Source organism: Monopterus albus, unplaced genomic scaffold, assembly GCF_001952655.1.
Source record: "Monopterus albus unplaced genomic scaffold, M_albus_1.0 scaffold123.1, whole genome shotgun sequence".
Lineage (NCBI taxonomy): Eukaryota > Metazoa > Chordata > Actinopteri > Synbranchiformes > Synbranchidae > Monopterus > Monopterus albus.
Genome location: NW_018128003.1, coordinates 999,731 through 1,017,948, shown reverse-complemented (window position 1 = coordinate 1,017,948; position 18,218 = coordinate 999,731). Strand labels below are relative to the sequence as shown.

General features: G+C 41.4%; 1 protein-coding gene across 2 annotated transcripts in view; it reads left to right on the top strand.

Annotated features, from left to right (window-relative positions):
- The window catches only part of lrp4 (low density lipoprotein receptor-related protein 4), a 110,950-nt gene that overhangs the window by 81,862 nt on the left and 10,870 nt on the right, over window positions 1-18,218 (top strand). For both annotated transcript variants that reach the window (XM_020612335.1, XM_020612333.1), the window contains exons 7-25: window positions 198-317; window positions 487-612; window positions 1,797-1,922; window positions 2,503-2,637; window positions 3,570-3,695; window positions 4,168-4,398; window positions 5,309-5,465; window positions 6,000-6,217; window positions 11,430-11,606; window positions 12,851-12,976; window positions 13,859-14,067; window positions 14,617-14,698; window positions 14,789-14,894; window positions 14,990-15,191; window positions 15,414-15,603; window positions 16,608-16,739; window positions 17,302-17,442; window positions 17,538-17,624; window positions 17,713-17,884. In XM_020612335.1, the coding sequence (XP_020467991.1) occupies window positions 198-317; window positions 487-612; window positions 1,797-1,922; window positions 2,503-2,637; window positions 3,570-3,695; window positions 4,168-4,398; window positions 5,309-5,465; window positions 6,000-6,217; window positions 11,430-11,606; window positions 12,851-12,976; window positions 13,859-14,067; window positions 14,617-14,698; window positions 14,789-14,894; window positions 14,990-15,191; window positions 15,414-15,603; window positions 16,608-16,739; window positions 17,302-17,442; window positions 17,538-17,624; window positions 17,713-17,884 (2,863 nt within the window). The remainder of the gene's footprint in view (window positions 1-197; window positions 318-486; window positions 613-1,796; window positions 1,923-2,502; window positions 2,638-3,569; window positions 3,696-4,167; window positions 4,399-5,308; window positions 5,466-5,999; window positions 6,218-11,429; window positions 11,607-12,850; window positions 12,977-13,858; window positions 14,068-14,616; window positions 14,699-14,788; window positions 14,895-14,989; window positions 15,192-15,413; window positions 15,604-16,607; window positions 16,740-17,301; window positions 17,443-17,537; window positions 17,625-17,712; window positions 17,885-18,218) is intronic.

The following is an 18,218-nucleotide window of genomic DNA, read 5'->3' as shown; positions in this document are numbered from 1 at the left end:
GACAGAATTTTGATTAATTAATCAAATAATCATTTCACCATTAATTATCAGAGGAAGTCAAGAGCATGATATTAAACAGCACTTCACATAATGATTTTTTTTACTGCAATACAGGCTGTTAAATTACAGCTGTGACGTTGTCGCCTGCTGTGATTGTCATATTTCTAATGGCATTGTGTGCATGTGTGTATGCATAGCGTCTCATCAGCCCTGCAGATCAGTTGAATTCATGTGCAGCAGCGGGATGTGCATCAACGCCGGCTGGAGGTGTGACGGCGAGTTCGACTGTGACGATCAGTCAGATGAGAAGAATTGCAGTGAGTTGCAGCTTTCACCATTCATCAGGGCATCATTCAAAATTTCAATATCTCGTTAGAGCTCTCTACACTGTATGGGGTTGTTTATCTAAAAACGTATGTTTTCAGAATATCTCAACTCACCTGATCAAAGCATGAAAGAACAAAATTTGCGTGTGTGTCCCTGCAGCCACATCCATGTGCACGGCTGACCAGTTCCGCTGTGGAACTGGACGCTGCGTCCGGTTGTCATGGAGATGCGATGGTGAGGATGATTGCTTGGATCGCAGCGATGAAGAGGGCTGTGAGAAAACTGGTAAGGCTGTGGTTGTTATCTTGTTTTTGAAAGCTAAATATAACATCAGCTTCAGTTGTAGTCATGACAACAGCTCAGAACAACCCTCTGCTGACAAACTCACTTTTTTTTTTTTGAGAAACTATTGGCTTCCCATCAGTAGACTGGCAATCTTGCCAGTCATTCATGTAAGACTGAAAAAATAAACAGGCAGCAGAGAAAGGTTGAAAAAGAACATGTTTTACTTATTTCTGGCATAATATCCGCATGTATCCTGACGTGTGATGGCAAGGGTATACCAGATCATTTTGCATGAAGCTTTTGGACCTTAAACTTTACTTAGTTTTCCCCCTTATATAGGTTCAAAGTTAATCATCATTATCATTTTCATGTAGGCTATGCTTTAAATTTTTTTTTACTGAACTTGCTTGTTACAGCAATTCATTCATATGCAGTGAAATATTCAAATCCACGGTGTCATTGCTTTGGCTGCACAGTTGTGCCTATTTTGTCCTTTCCATCTTTTCTGGTATTTTTCCTTGTACTTAGACCTGACCTGTTGGGAGTTTCTGCCTACACTGTGAGACTTTCCAGCACATGTATTATTGGACTCAGTGGTCAGTCCATTGTGGTAGGAGAGGTTAACTGGAATCCAAAATAACCCACTTTAGCTCCCTTAATACAGTAAGTGCTGGAGATGTACTTGCAGCTAAAATTACTTATTGTAATGCATCATGACTCATGGATGAGTAATAACTGTTTGTTAAGTAAAGGGCAGAGTGGGAGACTGTTTAAGGAGCCAGAAGTAAGAGGAGGAGAGTGTGGAGACTGGAAGCTGGACCAGTGTCTAACTTCTTGACCAAACAGTCCTTTAAATGATTAAGTCAAGGATTTGGTCATGGTTACAATTTTATATCAGTTTACATATATTTTTACACAATATAGTACTATCTTAACAAACTCAAACATTTGATAAAATAACAAATAGGAATGTTTTTAGCTAATCGTGAAATTGAGATGCCTAACACAGCAATGCACTCTATCATCCTAAAAATGCGATAGTACAATATACAAAGTAGCCTTGCTAGTTAATTGCACACAAAGATCTACTGTAATACAACCAGAGATATTTAAAGGATGCATGCTTTAGTAAATAGTGTAGAAAACTCTAGCCCTGTTGGCAGATAAATGTTGTCTTCCCACAGAGACTCCTCCGTGTGCTCCTGATCAGTTCCAGTGTGGGAATGGAAGGTGTATCGGTCAGAGGAAGGTGTGTAATGAAGTCAACGACTGCGGAGACGGGACTGACGAACACCCACACCATGACTGCCGTGAGTTGATATCACCCCCTGTACAGCAGTGTGATGACCAAGCATTAAGACTTTTAGTTTGGCCTTTTTTCCCTTTCACTTAATAGGGACATTTCTGTGTTATATAGTGTTATTACAATGTTATTCATCAAAGAGTTTATTCCCCTGGTGAGCATTAATGTTCTCAGCAAATCTTTATTGCAGTTTGTCTGTTAGAATATGAATTAATAGTAATACGTGTATGTAATTTGGACACATCCACCTGAGAGTTCAAATGGCAAGGATTGTGGTAAGGAGGACATGCATGTGTTCAGTGGAATTTTAGACCTGAATGTAAAGGTCAGGGAGTCACAAAACACATGAATGTGATTAATCTTCCTAGTGGGCATAAAAATCCACAAAAAAGTAAACCTAGTTAGTCTGCAGAACCCAACTGCTGGTCAAACCTGGACCAGACTGACCCACATTACCATGCTCACGCACTATCTAGCCAAAAATATTTCAAGGCTCAACACATTATAGGAATCAGATACTTTTTCAGTGTGTGGTTATGTTTATACTGATTCAGCTTGCTGCTGTAATGTTTCCTTGTGGTGCGAAGGTCCACGCTCCAGCAAGGGCAACTGTAACCAGAATAATGGTGGCTGCTCCCAGAAGTGTCAGATGGTCAGAGGACTGGTCCAGTGCACCTGTCACACTGGATACCGACTGATGGACGACAGCAAAACATGCCAGGGTGTGTGTTAGCCTGCATGCGTGCGTGTGTGTGGACATTACAGTCTGAAATCAGCATCTGCTTTGAAAGTGAGCAAGCAGGCTGAGGGTGTTGATATTCATGACCTCTGCAGAGTGTGACATTTGGTCAGTTGCTCAGTTACCTTGGGATAAATGTAGCGTCACTGATTTACTGAATATGACATTGCTATAAAATGAATCTTCTTGTGCTACAACGTTAACTCATTCTTTGGAAGACAATGTGTTCACTCAAGTTGCAACTCTGTGTTGGTGTATGAGACAAAGGGAACATAAATGTGAAGAAGTTGAGGAGTGATAATTTCAGGTAGAGCACCAGCCAAGGTAACAAGTGAATTAAACATGTCTAGGAAAACAAAAAAAATGTCCCAAAACTGCAGCCATTATATTAAATGTACTCCCTGACTCCTATTAAGGAATCAGGAGGGGAAAAAAATGTAAATAAAAACTAAAGAAATATTTAAAAATATAGCTGCTATCTGTCTGATACTAACTAAACATGGCCAGGCATTGACGACATTCAGTTTTTATAGTTAGTCAGTTTGTCTTTATGTCAGCAGGGTTTTTTCCTAAAGCATGACGAAATTGCCACTGAACTTCATGGATCTGAGAAATTACTGAAGTTGGTGCAACAAGTTTCATGGCCAGAATGTAGATATTGATTGAGACATTCAGTTCTACCTGTGTTTCCTGATTCGACGTGTGTTTTTGCAAGGTCAAGAGATTAATTTAAAATTGAATGAGTGTAACAAGAAGCAGGGTGTGCATGTGTTCTTAAACTGTGAATTAGTTTTTCACCTTCCAGCCACCTCTTCTCACTGTGTGTCTTGAATTCATTGTTTGCCCCGAGGGAAATTGACGCCAGCATTTTTCTGTCCCACAATTCCTGTCTTCTGCCTCTACGGTTTATTCCAGATGTGGATGAGTGTGCAGAAGAAGGCTATTGCAGCCAGGGCTGTACCAACACAGAGGGAGGGTTCCAGTGCTGGTGCGTTCAGGGCTACGAGCTTCGACCCGACAAGCGCAGCTGCAAAGCTCTGGGTAAAAACCACTGTGCTGGGTTTCAACCTTGACATGTGACCACAGAGAGTGGTTGGGGTTTGAGCTACCGTAAACTATTGCATAGTGTTTATATTTAACTCAGCAGTAACACTATCCATTCCTCTGCTCTGGGGTCTTGGACTCACAATGACTTTGGCTCATTTGGAGTACCTGGACTAGATTTAGATATGCAGCAGAGGTCAAGTTCAGGCCCAGTACAGCCGCTCATCAGTCTGCTGCAAACCCACATCAGGACTGTCTGTCAGGCAGCTGCCAAGATCCAGAACCTCACATCCATTGAGATGAATGCTCACTGTGATTAAAAGTGACCATCAGTCCAAACTCAGATTTTTTTGTCTCTTTTTTTCTTTTGTTACTTTCCAACTTTTACCTAATGTTTGGCTCCTCTGTGTTCTTTGTTTCACTTTAATTCATCATTCATAAATCGTCTCCTCTTTCTGCCCTCCTTCAGGTCCAGAGCCAGTTTTGCTGTTTGCCAACCGTATCGACATCCGTCAGGTTTTGCCGCATCGCTCCGAGTACACATTGCTGCTCAACAACCTGGAGAATGCCATTGCCCTGGACTTCCACCACAGCCGCGAGCTGGTCTTCTGGTCAGATGTGACACTGGACCGCATCATGAAGGCCAACCTCAATGGTTCCAATGTAGAGGAGGTCATCTCCACCGGTCTTGAGAGCCCAGGTGGGTACAGCAGCCAACAAGCCTCTGGTTCAAATGTAGGACAGCAGGCTCATTCATCATTTATCCAGTTTATTCAACTCTGCTGCTTTCTGTCCAAGTATACTCTCTCTCCCTCTTTTCATCCATCACCTTTCTCACATAGGAGTTCAGCAGTGTGACTCCATTACACTGGAACTGTCTCAGTTAGTCAGTCTTAGCAAGAAACTTGAAGAATAGAGGGAAGCAACAAGCTTGATTCACCTAAAGCTCACTAGCTAACATGTTGTGTCTTGTGGGTTGAAGGTGTGCATGATCAGAAGTGTAAAAGCAACTGTTTTTATGCCTCCGTGCCAGTGATAGCCACACCTGGAGGCATTATGGTTTCAGGTTGTCTGTACGTCCCATTCATGTGAACACAACATGTCAAAAACACCTTGAGGGAATTTCTTCAAATTTGGCAGCAATGTCCACTTGGACTTAAGGATGAACTGACTATATTTTGGTGGATGAAGATCGACGGTTAAGTCCCATCCCCATGAATTTAAGTGGTTGGTGGAGGCATTGAACCATGAAGAGGTGTGTCTAATTAGTTTTGTAGTTTAGGTGTAGTTATGTGCTGTTACTATTTAATGATGAGCAGTTTATTCTTTCCCTCACTGCGTCTGTGTGGTATCTGGCTGTAGCATGGTTTGCCAGATATTTTCAGTGAGCACAGGTTTCCTACAACCCTATTGTCTTCCTGTTACTACAGTAGGCGACCAGCAGAAAAAGTTGAACTTTTCCTTTAAATGGAATGACAAAATGAAAGAAGAAAAATCTTCTTTTTTTTAGAACTTTTCCAAAAATCTGAACACCAGCAAGTATCAAGCAGAAAAACATTAAGGAAAAAACAAAATGGGTTTATATTGAGATATGTTTTTCTCTCCTTTAGGTGGACTGGCCATAGACTGGATCCATGACAAGTTGTACTGGACAGACTCTGGGACATCCCGTATAGAGGTGGCCAATCTGCATGGGACACATCGCAAGGTGTTGTTGTGGCAGAACATGGAGAAGCCGCGAGCCATTGCGCTGCACCCCATAGAAGGGTACGACACACACACACGCACACACACACACACACACACACACACTTTCTATATATTTTACTACTGATGATTTCACATGTACCTACACACACATATATCAATATCCCCTCTAGACATGTCCCAGTTGTAGTGTAGAAGCAGAGCTGGGATTTAATGTTTGGCAGCACAGCAGTGGCCACAGGCTAGAATCTGTGTGGAACAAGTAATAAAGAGGCAGCTGTTTTTCTCCCCATATGTTGCAGTGGCTGGAGAGAGTGTTGGATAAGACTCCAGAGAAATTAAAAGCAAGAAAACTCATTCAGCTTATTAGGTAGCTCATTTGCATGGCAAAATAGAAAAGTAGCTTTACCTTCCGAGGCTGGTCAGAGCAGATGAGTGATGATGAGGTGGCCGTGACAGGACATAGGAGACTTCATCTACTGTCTTGAATCCTTAACTCTGATCTTTAGAGGCTGCCATGAGGATCAGCTCATTCTACACAAGAACTGCAATTCTCCAGGTATAAGCAGGTAATCTGACTGTGTTCCTCCTCAGTAAGATCTACTGGACAGACTGGGGAAACACACCTCGCATCGAGTATGCAAATATGGATGGCTCCAACCGGCGGGTCATTGCAGACACACACCTCTTTTGGCCTAATGGCCTCACTATCGACTACGCTGGCCGCCGCATGTACTGGGTGGATGCAAAGCACCATGTCATTGAGAGGGCTGACCTGGACGGACGCAACCGCAAGGCCGTTATCAGCCAAGGTATACTCCAACCTGCTGTCTGTGTTTTTTCTGCCTTGGGTTGATGATTGAGAGCCAGTTCAGAATAGGAGTTTGATACAGGTAGAACTGGGAGGTTATTAAGAAACATGCTTTTTGGTTCCAAGTGTGAATGTACTACCCTTCTTTTTTCCTTGACATTTAAGTATATGTTTATGGTCAGTGGCAGCTATTATTGGAGTTTCACTCAGTGAACTATTCCTGGCATTTGGTAGATCTTGGTAAAAACTGCATCAAATATGTCCATGTACTTAATGAAATATAAGGATATTTCAGCATTGAAAACTAGAGAAACCTGCTGCTGCTTCACAAATAAAAGTCCTATGATTGACTGGTGGAAAGCTTTGCTTGTGAAAGAAGGATAATAAGAATGGATAGAATTGACAAGAAAGATAAGATAAGAAAGAGCAATATTAAGTGCTATGTTTGACTGCAGATTTCATTACAGGCTTGAGCAGAAAGTATAAGAAAATCTGTATTCAATAAGAAACATATATATTGAAGAGGAGACACTGAAGAAGCACTGAATATGTCATCATTTATGAGCATTCATGACATCCGGAATCTTTAGAAAATCAAGGCGGTTCATGCTTTTGACATATTGGAACCAGGAACCAAAAGGTATAATTTGATTTAATAAAATGTAAACATACCCAAACACAGTTCTGATGCTTTGGTTTAGTCCTCAGAAACAGAAGAGATGTGGTGTTCAAAGGTTTGGCTGGAGTTCAGATTCTCATTACAACCCTACTCCCCCAGCCCCCAAACACACACACACACACACACACACACACACACACACACTGTGTTTTCATCCCTTGTGGGGACTTTACATTGACTTACATTTATTTCCTGTAGACTGTTAGGGTGATTTTTATTTTTTAAGTGGATTTATCCTAACCTTAACCATAACCACTACTTGCCTAACACCTAACCTCGCCCTTACCTTAAACCATATTGCCACCCTAAAATTCAGCGATTTCCTTGTCCCCACAATGTGAGTGTGTTAACAGGTTTCAGTCCCCATAATGTAAGTAATACAAAGGCACACGAGCACACACCCACAAAAAAACACATACCCGCATACAGTACATCGGGGAATAGCTATAGGATGTAGCACACTGATGCTACTTCATTACACCATGTACAGTTAATCAATACCATATTTCTGTGAAAAAGCATACACATGTGCTTACCACTGAAATGCACAGACACACACAGAGAAGCCATAAATGACACCATACAGTAAAGTTGTGCGCTCCTCTATTTATATTGTACGTTCAAGCTTGTGTGTGTGTGTGTGCGTGCGTGTGCGTGTGTGCATACTAAAAATGGGGATCTGGCATTTGCAGATGTAAGCAGACAGGATACTGATCTGTCACATACACTCTAGCCTGCAGTAACATTTGTTTTTCTCAGCTTTTGGCTGATAGTTTTAGTCATTTCCACTCTGCATTTGCACTCTGCTTTTCATGTTTCTCCGTCAGCAGACCAGCAGGACACCCTGATAACTGTTGGTTAGTGGTGTGATAATTTTAATGGCTGGCAAGAGATGCAACAGCACAAAACCAGGTTGTTGTGCTTGTTCGAGAAACACGGTTTGACAGCATTTCAACATTTCAGATTTATACAGTTAACTTCAGGTCGATACACCATGATAAATCACTGTGGCTTCCAACTGGAATAAAGAAAATAATTTTTTTTCCAATGAAGTGTGTGTGTAAACACATCAGTGATGATCAAGAGTGTTTGAATGTGATCGGAAAGAGGGACAGGGAAATTGTTGCAGAGTGCGCCAACAGCATTCTGAGCTCTCTTTAATAATATGTGCTCTCAGGATAAAAGGCTGTAATTGGTCGTGTCCTTTCTCTACAGCCTCTGTTTGCTTAGACAACACACAGGACAAATGGGATGTGTGTGCATGGTTACATTCGAGCCACTGTCCTCAGGAACGGTAATGAGTGTGTATTTTCCTGTGTGTGAGAGAGAGCCGATTCCTGTAGGGACCGAAACATGTCTACACTCACTCACACTATGGGGATTGGCCTGCCTGTAAATCATTGAATTTTAGGGTGATGACCTGGTTTAAGGTTAAGTGTTAGGTTAGGGTTAAATTAAGGTCTGAGTAAGGGTCATGTTTTGGTATTTGTTTTATACCAACAGTGAATTTTTCTTCATGATGTGAGTAACTACAATCAATAGGATTCATCCTCTGAGGATGGCAAAGAGCCACAATTTGTGAATTGAATCTGTCCCAATACTTTGTAATACTACCACTAGAAGTCACCAAATGATTTAGAATTTTTATTTTTCCCTACTTCTGATCTTCTTTTAACAAACCTTTTAACTATCTCCTATAGCCAAATATGTACTTTTTATTCCATTTATATCTGGCCTTTTCAACCACTGAAATCTGACAGTCTTCCCTTTGAGTCTTCATATTTAATTTTATAGCTGGATGTGACGTTCTGTTATAGATTATGTGTAGATAGTGTGACAGAATCAAAGGACTAGGAGGTGCCACAAATAGGTTAAAGGGGACATTACTGTGAAGGCTGGGTGGGACATTTTATGCCCTGTCTGCCTGCAGCTGCTCCTCCAGCTGTCCCGGAAAGAAAGAGCTGGAGGGTGGGGGTGCAGGGATGACAAGGAAGAAGGTGACCGTATCACAACTAGGCGCCTCTGTGGTTGTTGACGATTCAGAGGGAGCAAAGAGGGTATACTGCTGTGTCCCTTATGTTAAATTAGATCAGAAGACACACACAGTCACCCAGTATCACCTCACATGCAACTGTCTGAGGCAGAGGGACAAGGGCAAAGATGTAGAGGCGGCATTTAATTTTTTGCTCCAGCTGTCTTTACTGATTTTTGACTGGAAAATCACCTATTTTGTTTTCATTTAAAACACATATTTTGGTAGACAAACATGAAAAATATGTTTATAATATATCAAAACTAAGAATGGGAAAAGTGACATAATGCTGAGATACAAGTAAAAATGTATATGAGGAGCATCAACACATTTAGGTCTAATGTAAGTATTCAATAATAAAGCCACATTTTCAGTCACTGCACCATCAGCAGAGCAGATATTCGATCAAGAAAAAAGTCCCAGAGCTTAAACTGACATCATTTCTTGTTACTTATCAGTCAACATTTCCTGATATTGAGGTACCTCTAATAAAATACCATCCAATCCCAATTTCTAGCAAAGATTTGAGGTATTAGGAAACATTTTTTGAAAGCAACATGAAGTAAAATGGGTGGGTGGCTGTGGCTCATGAGGTAGGGCAGTCGTCTCCTGACCAGCAAATTGGTGGTTTGACTCCCGGTCTCCCCGCATGCCTAAGTGTCCCTGAGCAAGACACTGAACCCCAAATTGCTCCCGGTGGCTTGACTAGCGCCGGTGCATGGCAGCCTGTCGTCATCGGTGTGTGAATGTTGTGTGTGAATGGGTGAATGGTGTATGATCTCCTGTAAAGCGCTTTGATCAGTGCAACACACTGTGAGAAAGCGCTATATAAAATACAGTCCATTTAAAATGCAGGCGTTCACTCAGAAGACCCGACCATTAAACAGATAGTTAGCTGTTCAAAAAACATAGGAATGAAACATATAAATAGATTAAAATAATAAAAACTTACTGTGATCTTGGTGGCTCATCGTCATTCTGGTGTGTCTCCAGTTTTAGCCATTTACCACTTGACATTTACGCTGTGCTGTAAAACACTGTCTTTAAGTGAGCCGCACTGTTTTTAAAAGCCCTACGCCAGCTCGCTCACCACGCCGCTACCACAACCACCACCACGGCTTTGTGTAGCAGCAGAAATCACTTTTTCAATCCATTCAGCGTTTTATCCAACTGGGTATGTAGTGACTTCACTGTAGGAGGATTAAGCTGAAGAGACAAAGGCAATGTTAATTTCGATGAGTGTGAAGGAGTCACCTGGAGCATGTTTCCAGTGGAGACAAACCTGCAAAGGAGTTCCTTGATACACAATGTTAGTGATTAGGCCAGGATTTCACTGATATGGGCTGCAAACACTGGTACTGATACTTTTTGGCACAAGCCAACAATTTGTACAAGCACAAAAGTAGTTGCAAACTAAGCACCAAGTTCTGAAAGTGCACAAAATAAGTTTTGAGTGATCTTCAGTTTGTAAATCAGAATTTGAGAGCGTGCAGGCATGGATTTGCAAGACCAGAAACAGATTTGAGAGCAAGGGAGGATCCCTGCTGTTTGCTCACATCATCTGTTATGCTCACGATTCTGTCCTCCCTCGCTCTCAAATCTGATTCTGTGCTTATAAATATGTGCCTGCGTGCTCACAAATGTTGTTGTAAACTGAGTACTGTTCAAAATGTGGTTTATGTGCCCTCAAATGTTTTGGAGGGGTTAGGGTTCCATAAAGATATTGAAAAAAGAAACAACTAGGTCAATAGAAAATCTTAAACATTTATTGTTTCCGCCAAAGCATTTCTTTTGTTTAGCTCAGACACATTTTAAAGGGCATTTAAACCACCACCAAACACTAAAACTCCCCATTTAAACTGAAATGTCTTTTGATTTGAGCACATATGCTGTGTGTAGATCTTTTAAGTGGTAATGAAATATAGGCTGTACTGATGTTATTTATATAAAAACGGTTAACATCGGCAAACTCAATAAAAGCTCACTGTAGACCAAGAAAAAGAAATGGTCGTTATCAGCCTGTTGGATTAGTCTGACCTGGTTTAAGGGCTGCTCTTGATCTTGCATTCAGATTCTGTACAGAAAGGTCACATGACTTAACTCAACCGATATAGTGCCTCTGCTTTTGGGAGCCTTGGCCACAACTAAAACAGCTACAGGCCAATGAAAGGCAGAGTAATTGAAAGCAGCTCTAAATGGGGACAATGTGACATCAGCCAAGGCCACAGTGCTGAATGGGAGGATGTTTGGACAGTGGAACAGGCCAAGAGCAGCATTTGTTCTTTCCATTTTTTTCTTTTTGGAAAGAGGCGTCAAATCTCTAGATGAACTTTGCAGAATCAGTAGCTTTACTCATTGTAAGGTTGTCAGATTTAACACCTCTGATGATCAACCCCCTTCATCTCATCCTTTCATGAAAGGTGTATCTGGCTTGTCATTGTAAGCCAACACTTCAGTTAGCATCTTTCTTTCTGAACTCTTATTTCTCCCTTCTCTCTTAAGGCCTGCCCCACCCCTTTGCCATCACAGTGTTTGAGGATAGCCTGTACTGGACTGACTGGCACACCAAGAGTATCAATAGCGCCAACAAATTCACTGGCAAGAACCAGGAGATTATCCGCAACAAGCTGCACTTCCCCATGGACATCCACACCCTGCACCCCCAGAGGCAGCCTGCAGGTCGGTACACAGCTGCTTTGAAAGTTTGTGAATTTTTCATACTATATGCACCTTTTTCACTGTAAATAATTAGTGGAACAATCAGCCGACACTTGGCAGCTGGATGAAAGTGTAAAGTCAAGTCATAATACTGTTGAATCCCCTGTCTCTAAAGACCTCATTGTTCTCTGTTTTTAATATGTTTTATCAAAAACTTGAATAGATTTTGCTTTCACTGTTGTGAAATTACTGAATGATCACAAAGCAGCAGCATGAATCAGGGCAATCAAGAGTATCACACTGGAGGAATTCAACTGGATCTTGTAACAAACAGCAAGAAATGTAAAAAGTCATATTGGTAGTGTTACAAATTGGGCCTTTATCAGGATTTTTCAGTCAGGCAAAGCCACCTTAGATGTGTGCAATAGACTCAACAGAAATTACTGAATAATTTGTTGCACTTGTGTTAGACTCTGGTGTTGACATGATGAGACACAGTTGTGTTCTTTGCTAACAGGCAATGTTGAACTTGAGTTCAGGCCAAAAGAAAGTTTTGGTTATCAGGCTAATAAAATACTGGAACAGTCCGACATGAATATAAATTGTGAGCTGCCTGTGCTGAAGAGAGCAGACAGGCACGTTTCTCTTTGTGCTGGATGAGATTCAGCGAGTCATGTATCCCGCCTCGTGTCATGATCTATTTGAATTCTGCATCAATTAAACAAACCAAAGAGGCTCAAGTAAAATCTATTTCCAATATGAAATGCATACAGTATATAATAGGATTGCTTCCTATTTAAAGAGATAGTTTGACATTTTGGGAAATAGTTTTTTTTTTTTTCTTTCTAAGATTTATGAAGCTACATTGCCATCAGAAGTGGATTAGCTTAGCATAAGGACTGGAAGCAGAGAATGACATTTAGCTTCGCTCTGTCCAAAGGTTTAGGGAAAAAATCTCCTACCGTTTAATTCATACACAGAACAAAAACTTCTTAAAAATAGGAAAGATGGGTAAAATCATGCAAACAAGACCCATGCTGTAAGAAATAACCTTTGGTTACCTATTGGTAATCAAACCTATTGGTTTTGGCAGTTTTTGCTTTAATTTGATAAGACATGGTAGAGGAGAGGCTGAAAACAAGGGGAGAAAGAGAGATGACGTGGTCAAATGCAAAAAAAAAATTTTGAAAATTGCCTATGCAAGAAGCTTTTAACCGCATAAATCACCATATACTGAGCTATGTGCCTCTCTCTCTCTCCTGTAGGTGGCAGGAACCGCTGTGGCACCAACAATGGAGGCTGCAGCCATCTGTGTCTCCCCAGCAATAAGACGTATACCTGTGCATGTCCCACCGGTTTCAAGAAGGTGGACAACTACAACTGTGCCAATAGTGAGTTCCCCAACACCTGGAACTTTGATGTCATAATTGAGTGGCTGTTATACCTTTATTTATGTAGTAATTAATGCTAACAACAATGGTTTCAGCCAGTTGTCACAGTTACTGACTGCATTAGAATACAACTTAATATTTTTTTTGTAGTGGTTAATACAAGAGACCCACACCATGCTCGTGAATGAATGTACTGGTTTTTAATAACCTGGAATAAATTGGAATCAGGAATAAGAGACTGAGCTTTTTCCTGTTGTTCATAAAGAGTAAAAAAGTTCAACTTTGAAGGCATACGAGTAGCTTCAGCAGTAGCTCCAGAGATGATGGCAAGAATTTGCTTATTTAACAGTCAGTCAGTGTTTAGAAGCTAAATGAGTCAAGATAATCCTGTAACATGTATTTAATCTTCCTGATCAGCCTTGCAGTCGACGTGTGCTGTAGGTTGTCGTTGTGCATGCAGCGAATTACAAGTCATCCACTAAAGTGAAATTTCAGCTAATGGAATTACAGTCCATATTGCGGTCCAGCTAAAGAAGTGCCAAATTAAAATGGACTTTATTTTGGCAAAGCTTTTCACGTTTTTAATAAATCTTGCATATTTAGTCTTTTTCACTATCCCATGACAGTTCCACAGCTTGAAAGAGAATAATGTGACACCAAACGCACACTATAGTTTTAAAAATGTTTGTGTTTTATTAGCATCATTCTAGATAAATATGTTAGGGGAGTGGTTATGATTTATGGTATTAGTTGGTCAGTTTGGTGGAATTTGCCCTTTAAGGGCTGCAGGTTGTCTGTGTGGAAGTGTTGTCTTGTTGTGTTCACTGTTGACCCCACTGTTAAACCTAGAAGACTGACAGAAGACCTTTGGTCTTTAATCAGGTCTTGACAAGTTCCTGCTTTTTGCCCGAAGGACGGACATCCGACGAATCAGCTTCGATACAGAGGACATGTCTGATTATGTCATCCCTCTGGCTGACGTGCGCAATGCTGTGGCGCTGGACTGGGACGCTAAAGGCGGGTACATCTACTGGACAGATGTCACCACAGACTCTATCAACAGAGCGCTGTGGAACGGCACCAAGCAGGAGGTCAGTGGCATCCATAGTGTGACTGAAAGCAACACTGAAATCCAATCATTTCTCATCCGTCCTAGATAAGATGGGAGCAGCAGCAGAGGACAAAAAGATTGAAGTTTATGCATTACTGCCATCTACTTGGGCTGATGTGAAAGTGCAGCAGCATATCATGCTTTGTAGAAGATACAGTAGTAGTTGAGTTCAGATGATCTGTGCTAGATTCAGTTCACACTGTGATCCACGTCACATATTCAAGCCTGCAGCTAGACACAGAGAAAACAAAAACAACATACACAAAAATATCTCCATAAGATTTCATGTTAACAGATGCTACTCTTGGAGATTAGTCAGTTCAAAACACCAAACAGAAGAATGAAATTAAAGCCAAAAAATAATTAGAACAAACCTACAACAACAGAAAACTTGAATAGTAATATGAGAAGTATTGGTTCATAGGAAGATGGAATAGTCACATTCTTTCTACAGTCTTGACTTATCAGTGTCAGTGGCAGACTGGGAGAATGGGAGGATTCAGATCTTTGTTGTCCCTCTTTTTTTCAGGTGGTGGTGGACACTAGTCTGGAGAGCCCAGCAGGCCTGGCAATCGACTGGGTGACCAACAAGCTCTACTGGACTGATGCTGGTAAAGAGCCTTGTTTCACATATTGCTGATGCCTTATGTGCAATCACTCACATGACTTGATTTCAACCAGTCATATCTTGGCTTTCTCAGGTACAGATCGTATTGAAGTTTCAAATGCAGATGGGAGCATGCGGACTGTACTGATATGGGAGAACCTGGACCGACCCAGGGACATTGTTGTCGATCCGATTGGAGGGTAAGATGATCAAAAAAAGTTTGAAAGTAACATTTGAACGTAAACTTAGTGTAGCACTCCTGTTCTTTCTCATTCTTTTTATTCTTTCTCCATAGTTTCATGTACTGGACTGACTGGGGTGCCAATCCCAAGATTGAGCGTGCGGGAATGGATGCATCCAGTCGCATCGTCATCATCTCATCCAATCTGACGTGGCCCAACGGGCTAGCCATTGACTACGAGACCAAACGACTATACTGGGCTGACGCCGGCATGAAGACTATTGAATTTGGCAACTTTGATGGTTCTGACCGACAGGTAAAGGGTATTTTAAAACATCTTTCACTTAATTTGTGTCCTCACAGAGTTTGTTTTTGTGTGGATTGGTTGAGAAATTCTTTAGTAGAAAAGGTTTATTTTGTTAGTAGCAGTTCAATGAGTTGTTCACCCTTCTTTCTGCTAATTTGAAACCAACACATAAACAGATGTTTGGGAGTGTTTACAGACCTCACCAGACCTCTGCCACTTTCTTTGCTACAGGTTTTGATTGGTAGCCAGCTGCCTCACCCCTTTGGCCTGACTGTACACGAGGACAAGCTGTACTGGACCGACTGGCAGTCCAAGAACATCCAGAGCGCTGATAAGCTCACAGGCTTGGGACGGCACACACTGGCCGAAAACCTGGAGAACCTCATGGACATTCACATGTTCCACCGACACCGTGAGACAGGTCTGTGTGCATTCACGTGCTACATCAAGACTGAAGCATACATGTACCATGCAGTAAGACAGTGGCCCATGTTTTCATTGTTTTGTCTCTGTACTGTGTAACATTGGATCTGAAATGACTGAAATAACTGTAAGGTTTGAGTGCAGACTTTTACTGTGGCTGTAATTTGAGGATGTTTACATTCACATCAAATAAACAGTGTAGGAACGCTTGCCACTTTAGTAGGTAATTACTGTTATTTGCCTAAATCTGGCAAATGGGCATCCACAGTTCTATGGAGCAGCCTGTCCTGTTAATATTAAGCAGCAAATGCAAAGCAAAACAGTATGGTGTCAATCAGACATCTGATTTTTTTTCCCATGTGGAAATAAATTTGTGATAATTTATAGTATAAACATAATATATTTGATATCACCAATACAGACCTGGAGTTTATCCTACAGGAAATCATCATAATTTAAAATGCACCAATCGGAAAAATCACAATTAGATGTTGTCCATATATTGTTCAACCTGAGCCAACATGTATGTCTAGAATCATTGTCCTGCTGCATCGCTGGACTGTTTGAAAATTCCTACACTGTTCATCAAGAATAACTGTGAACATCTTCAAAGACATGTTGGTTTACTTCACACAGTCCTCTTGGATTTGTGTAGTCTCTTGTGACAAAGGAAGAAATGTTCTCCTGTCACTTTTTGCTTTTCTGATCTTTGCCACCTTTTCTTAGATCTCAGATCCAGTGTCTCTGCTGACACTGGGAGGATTATAGGTAAATTGAACCCAGATCATTGGCTGAGCGGCAGAAAACCTCAGGGCTCATACCAAACTGAAACATCAATAATGTATGGGGCTCTGCCAAAGGGTTTTACTGTCTGTGTCTGCAACATTGTCTGTTTTCTGGTTTGTTTGTCCCATTTTTCCCATTTGCCTTTCATGCCTCTGAGCTGTCCTAGAAGCTAGGATGGTAGATGAGCTGAGTCTGTTTGTATGTCTTCATATGTAGCACATAACCCATGTGCGGTGAAGAATGGAGGCTGCAGCCATCTCTGTCTACTGGCTCCTGCTCCCAAAGCCTCCAGCTGTGCCTGTCCCACTGGGATCAACCTGCAGACAGATGGAAAGACCTGCATGCCTGGTGCGAAAAAACCTCTGCATTGCAGAAACATCTGACCAAAAGGTTTAATTGGATAGGTTATCACACACAATGGACATTGTCTGATGTCTGCTGAGAATAAGGCATAAACAAATTTAGTCTTTGTTTTTGATGTCAAAAATAAGCAACTTAGCTGTTATCCTGTTTATCCATGTTTACAGCATAAACCATAACTGCCTGTAGCTAATACAGTGTGACTTTTCATAGTGGCAATGAACCAAACTGTAAAGACATATAGACAAAAATGGCCCTCTGGTGAATCCCACATCTACTTTAACTTGTTGACCTCAAAGGCAACATCATACTTAATGTTTGTCACCAAAAGCATGATGAGAATAGTAGTACAAAATCACTGGCACAATCCTTGAAAAATATCTTTCATAAGCCCACAGATTAAAGGAGAGAAACTGCACAAAAACAGTGTAGAGTGCAAAGGGCTAATGTCAAAAACATTTGCTGCCAGGAGGATAAAAGCATGTCAGCCCGCTTTGTATTCTGAGCTGAAAGTGCTTTGACATGTGTTGATGTGTGTGTACTCACACAGGGATGAACAGCTTTCTGATCTTTGCACGGAGGACAGACATTAGGATGGTTTCTCTAGATATCCCCTACTTTGCTGATGTGGTTCTGGCTGTTAATAGCTCCATGAAAAACACCATTGCCATCGGGGTCGACCCCAAAGAAGGTTCGTATGTCCCCTCAAAGTTTTAAAATCCTCTTTTGAAAAGACAAGTGATGTAGAAATGGTGTCCTTACATGTGTATATGGCGTCTCCTATAGGAAAAGTTTATTGGTCTGACAGTACACTGAAGAAAATCAGCAGAGCCAACATCAACGGAATAGCACATGAAGACATCATATCTACAGGTGAGGACGAGAGCTTACATGTAACTACTGTAAACAGTTTAACTCCTACATCATTGTGTCATGACTTCATCTCTGTCGGCCTCTGTAGGGTTGATGACAACTGATGGTCTAGCAGTGGACGCTGTAGGGAGAAAGGTCTACTGGACAGACACAGGAACCAACCGCATTGAGGTTGCCAACCTGGATGGCTCCATGAGGAAAGTTCTTGTTTGGCAAAGCCTGGACAGCCCTCGAGCCATCGCTCTCTACCATGAGATGGGGTGAGGTTGCTAGGGCGTGAAAGCTTTTTATTTTCAGAGCATTTGGTGCAAATGTCTCATTACACTGGCAAAGATAAAAATGGATCTTGCACTGTGAATTTCAGTGAGGACTATTTTATGACTTCTTCTTCACATTGCTAGCGCCAGTTCATCGTATTGGAAAATGGGCTGACCTGTTTTCCTGGTGAGAAAAAGAAAGGTCATGATTGCCACTAATGATTGGACAACATATGGATTTACATTTCCTGTCCAAATTACATGTCTCATATTTTCTGGACGCATGAGCCAGCATGTCCTGATCACTTTATCTCTATCCTACTACTCCCAATCTTCT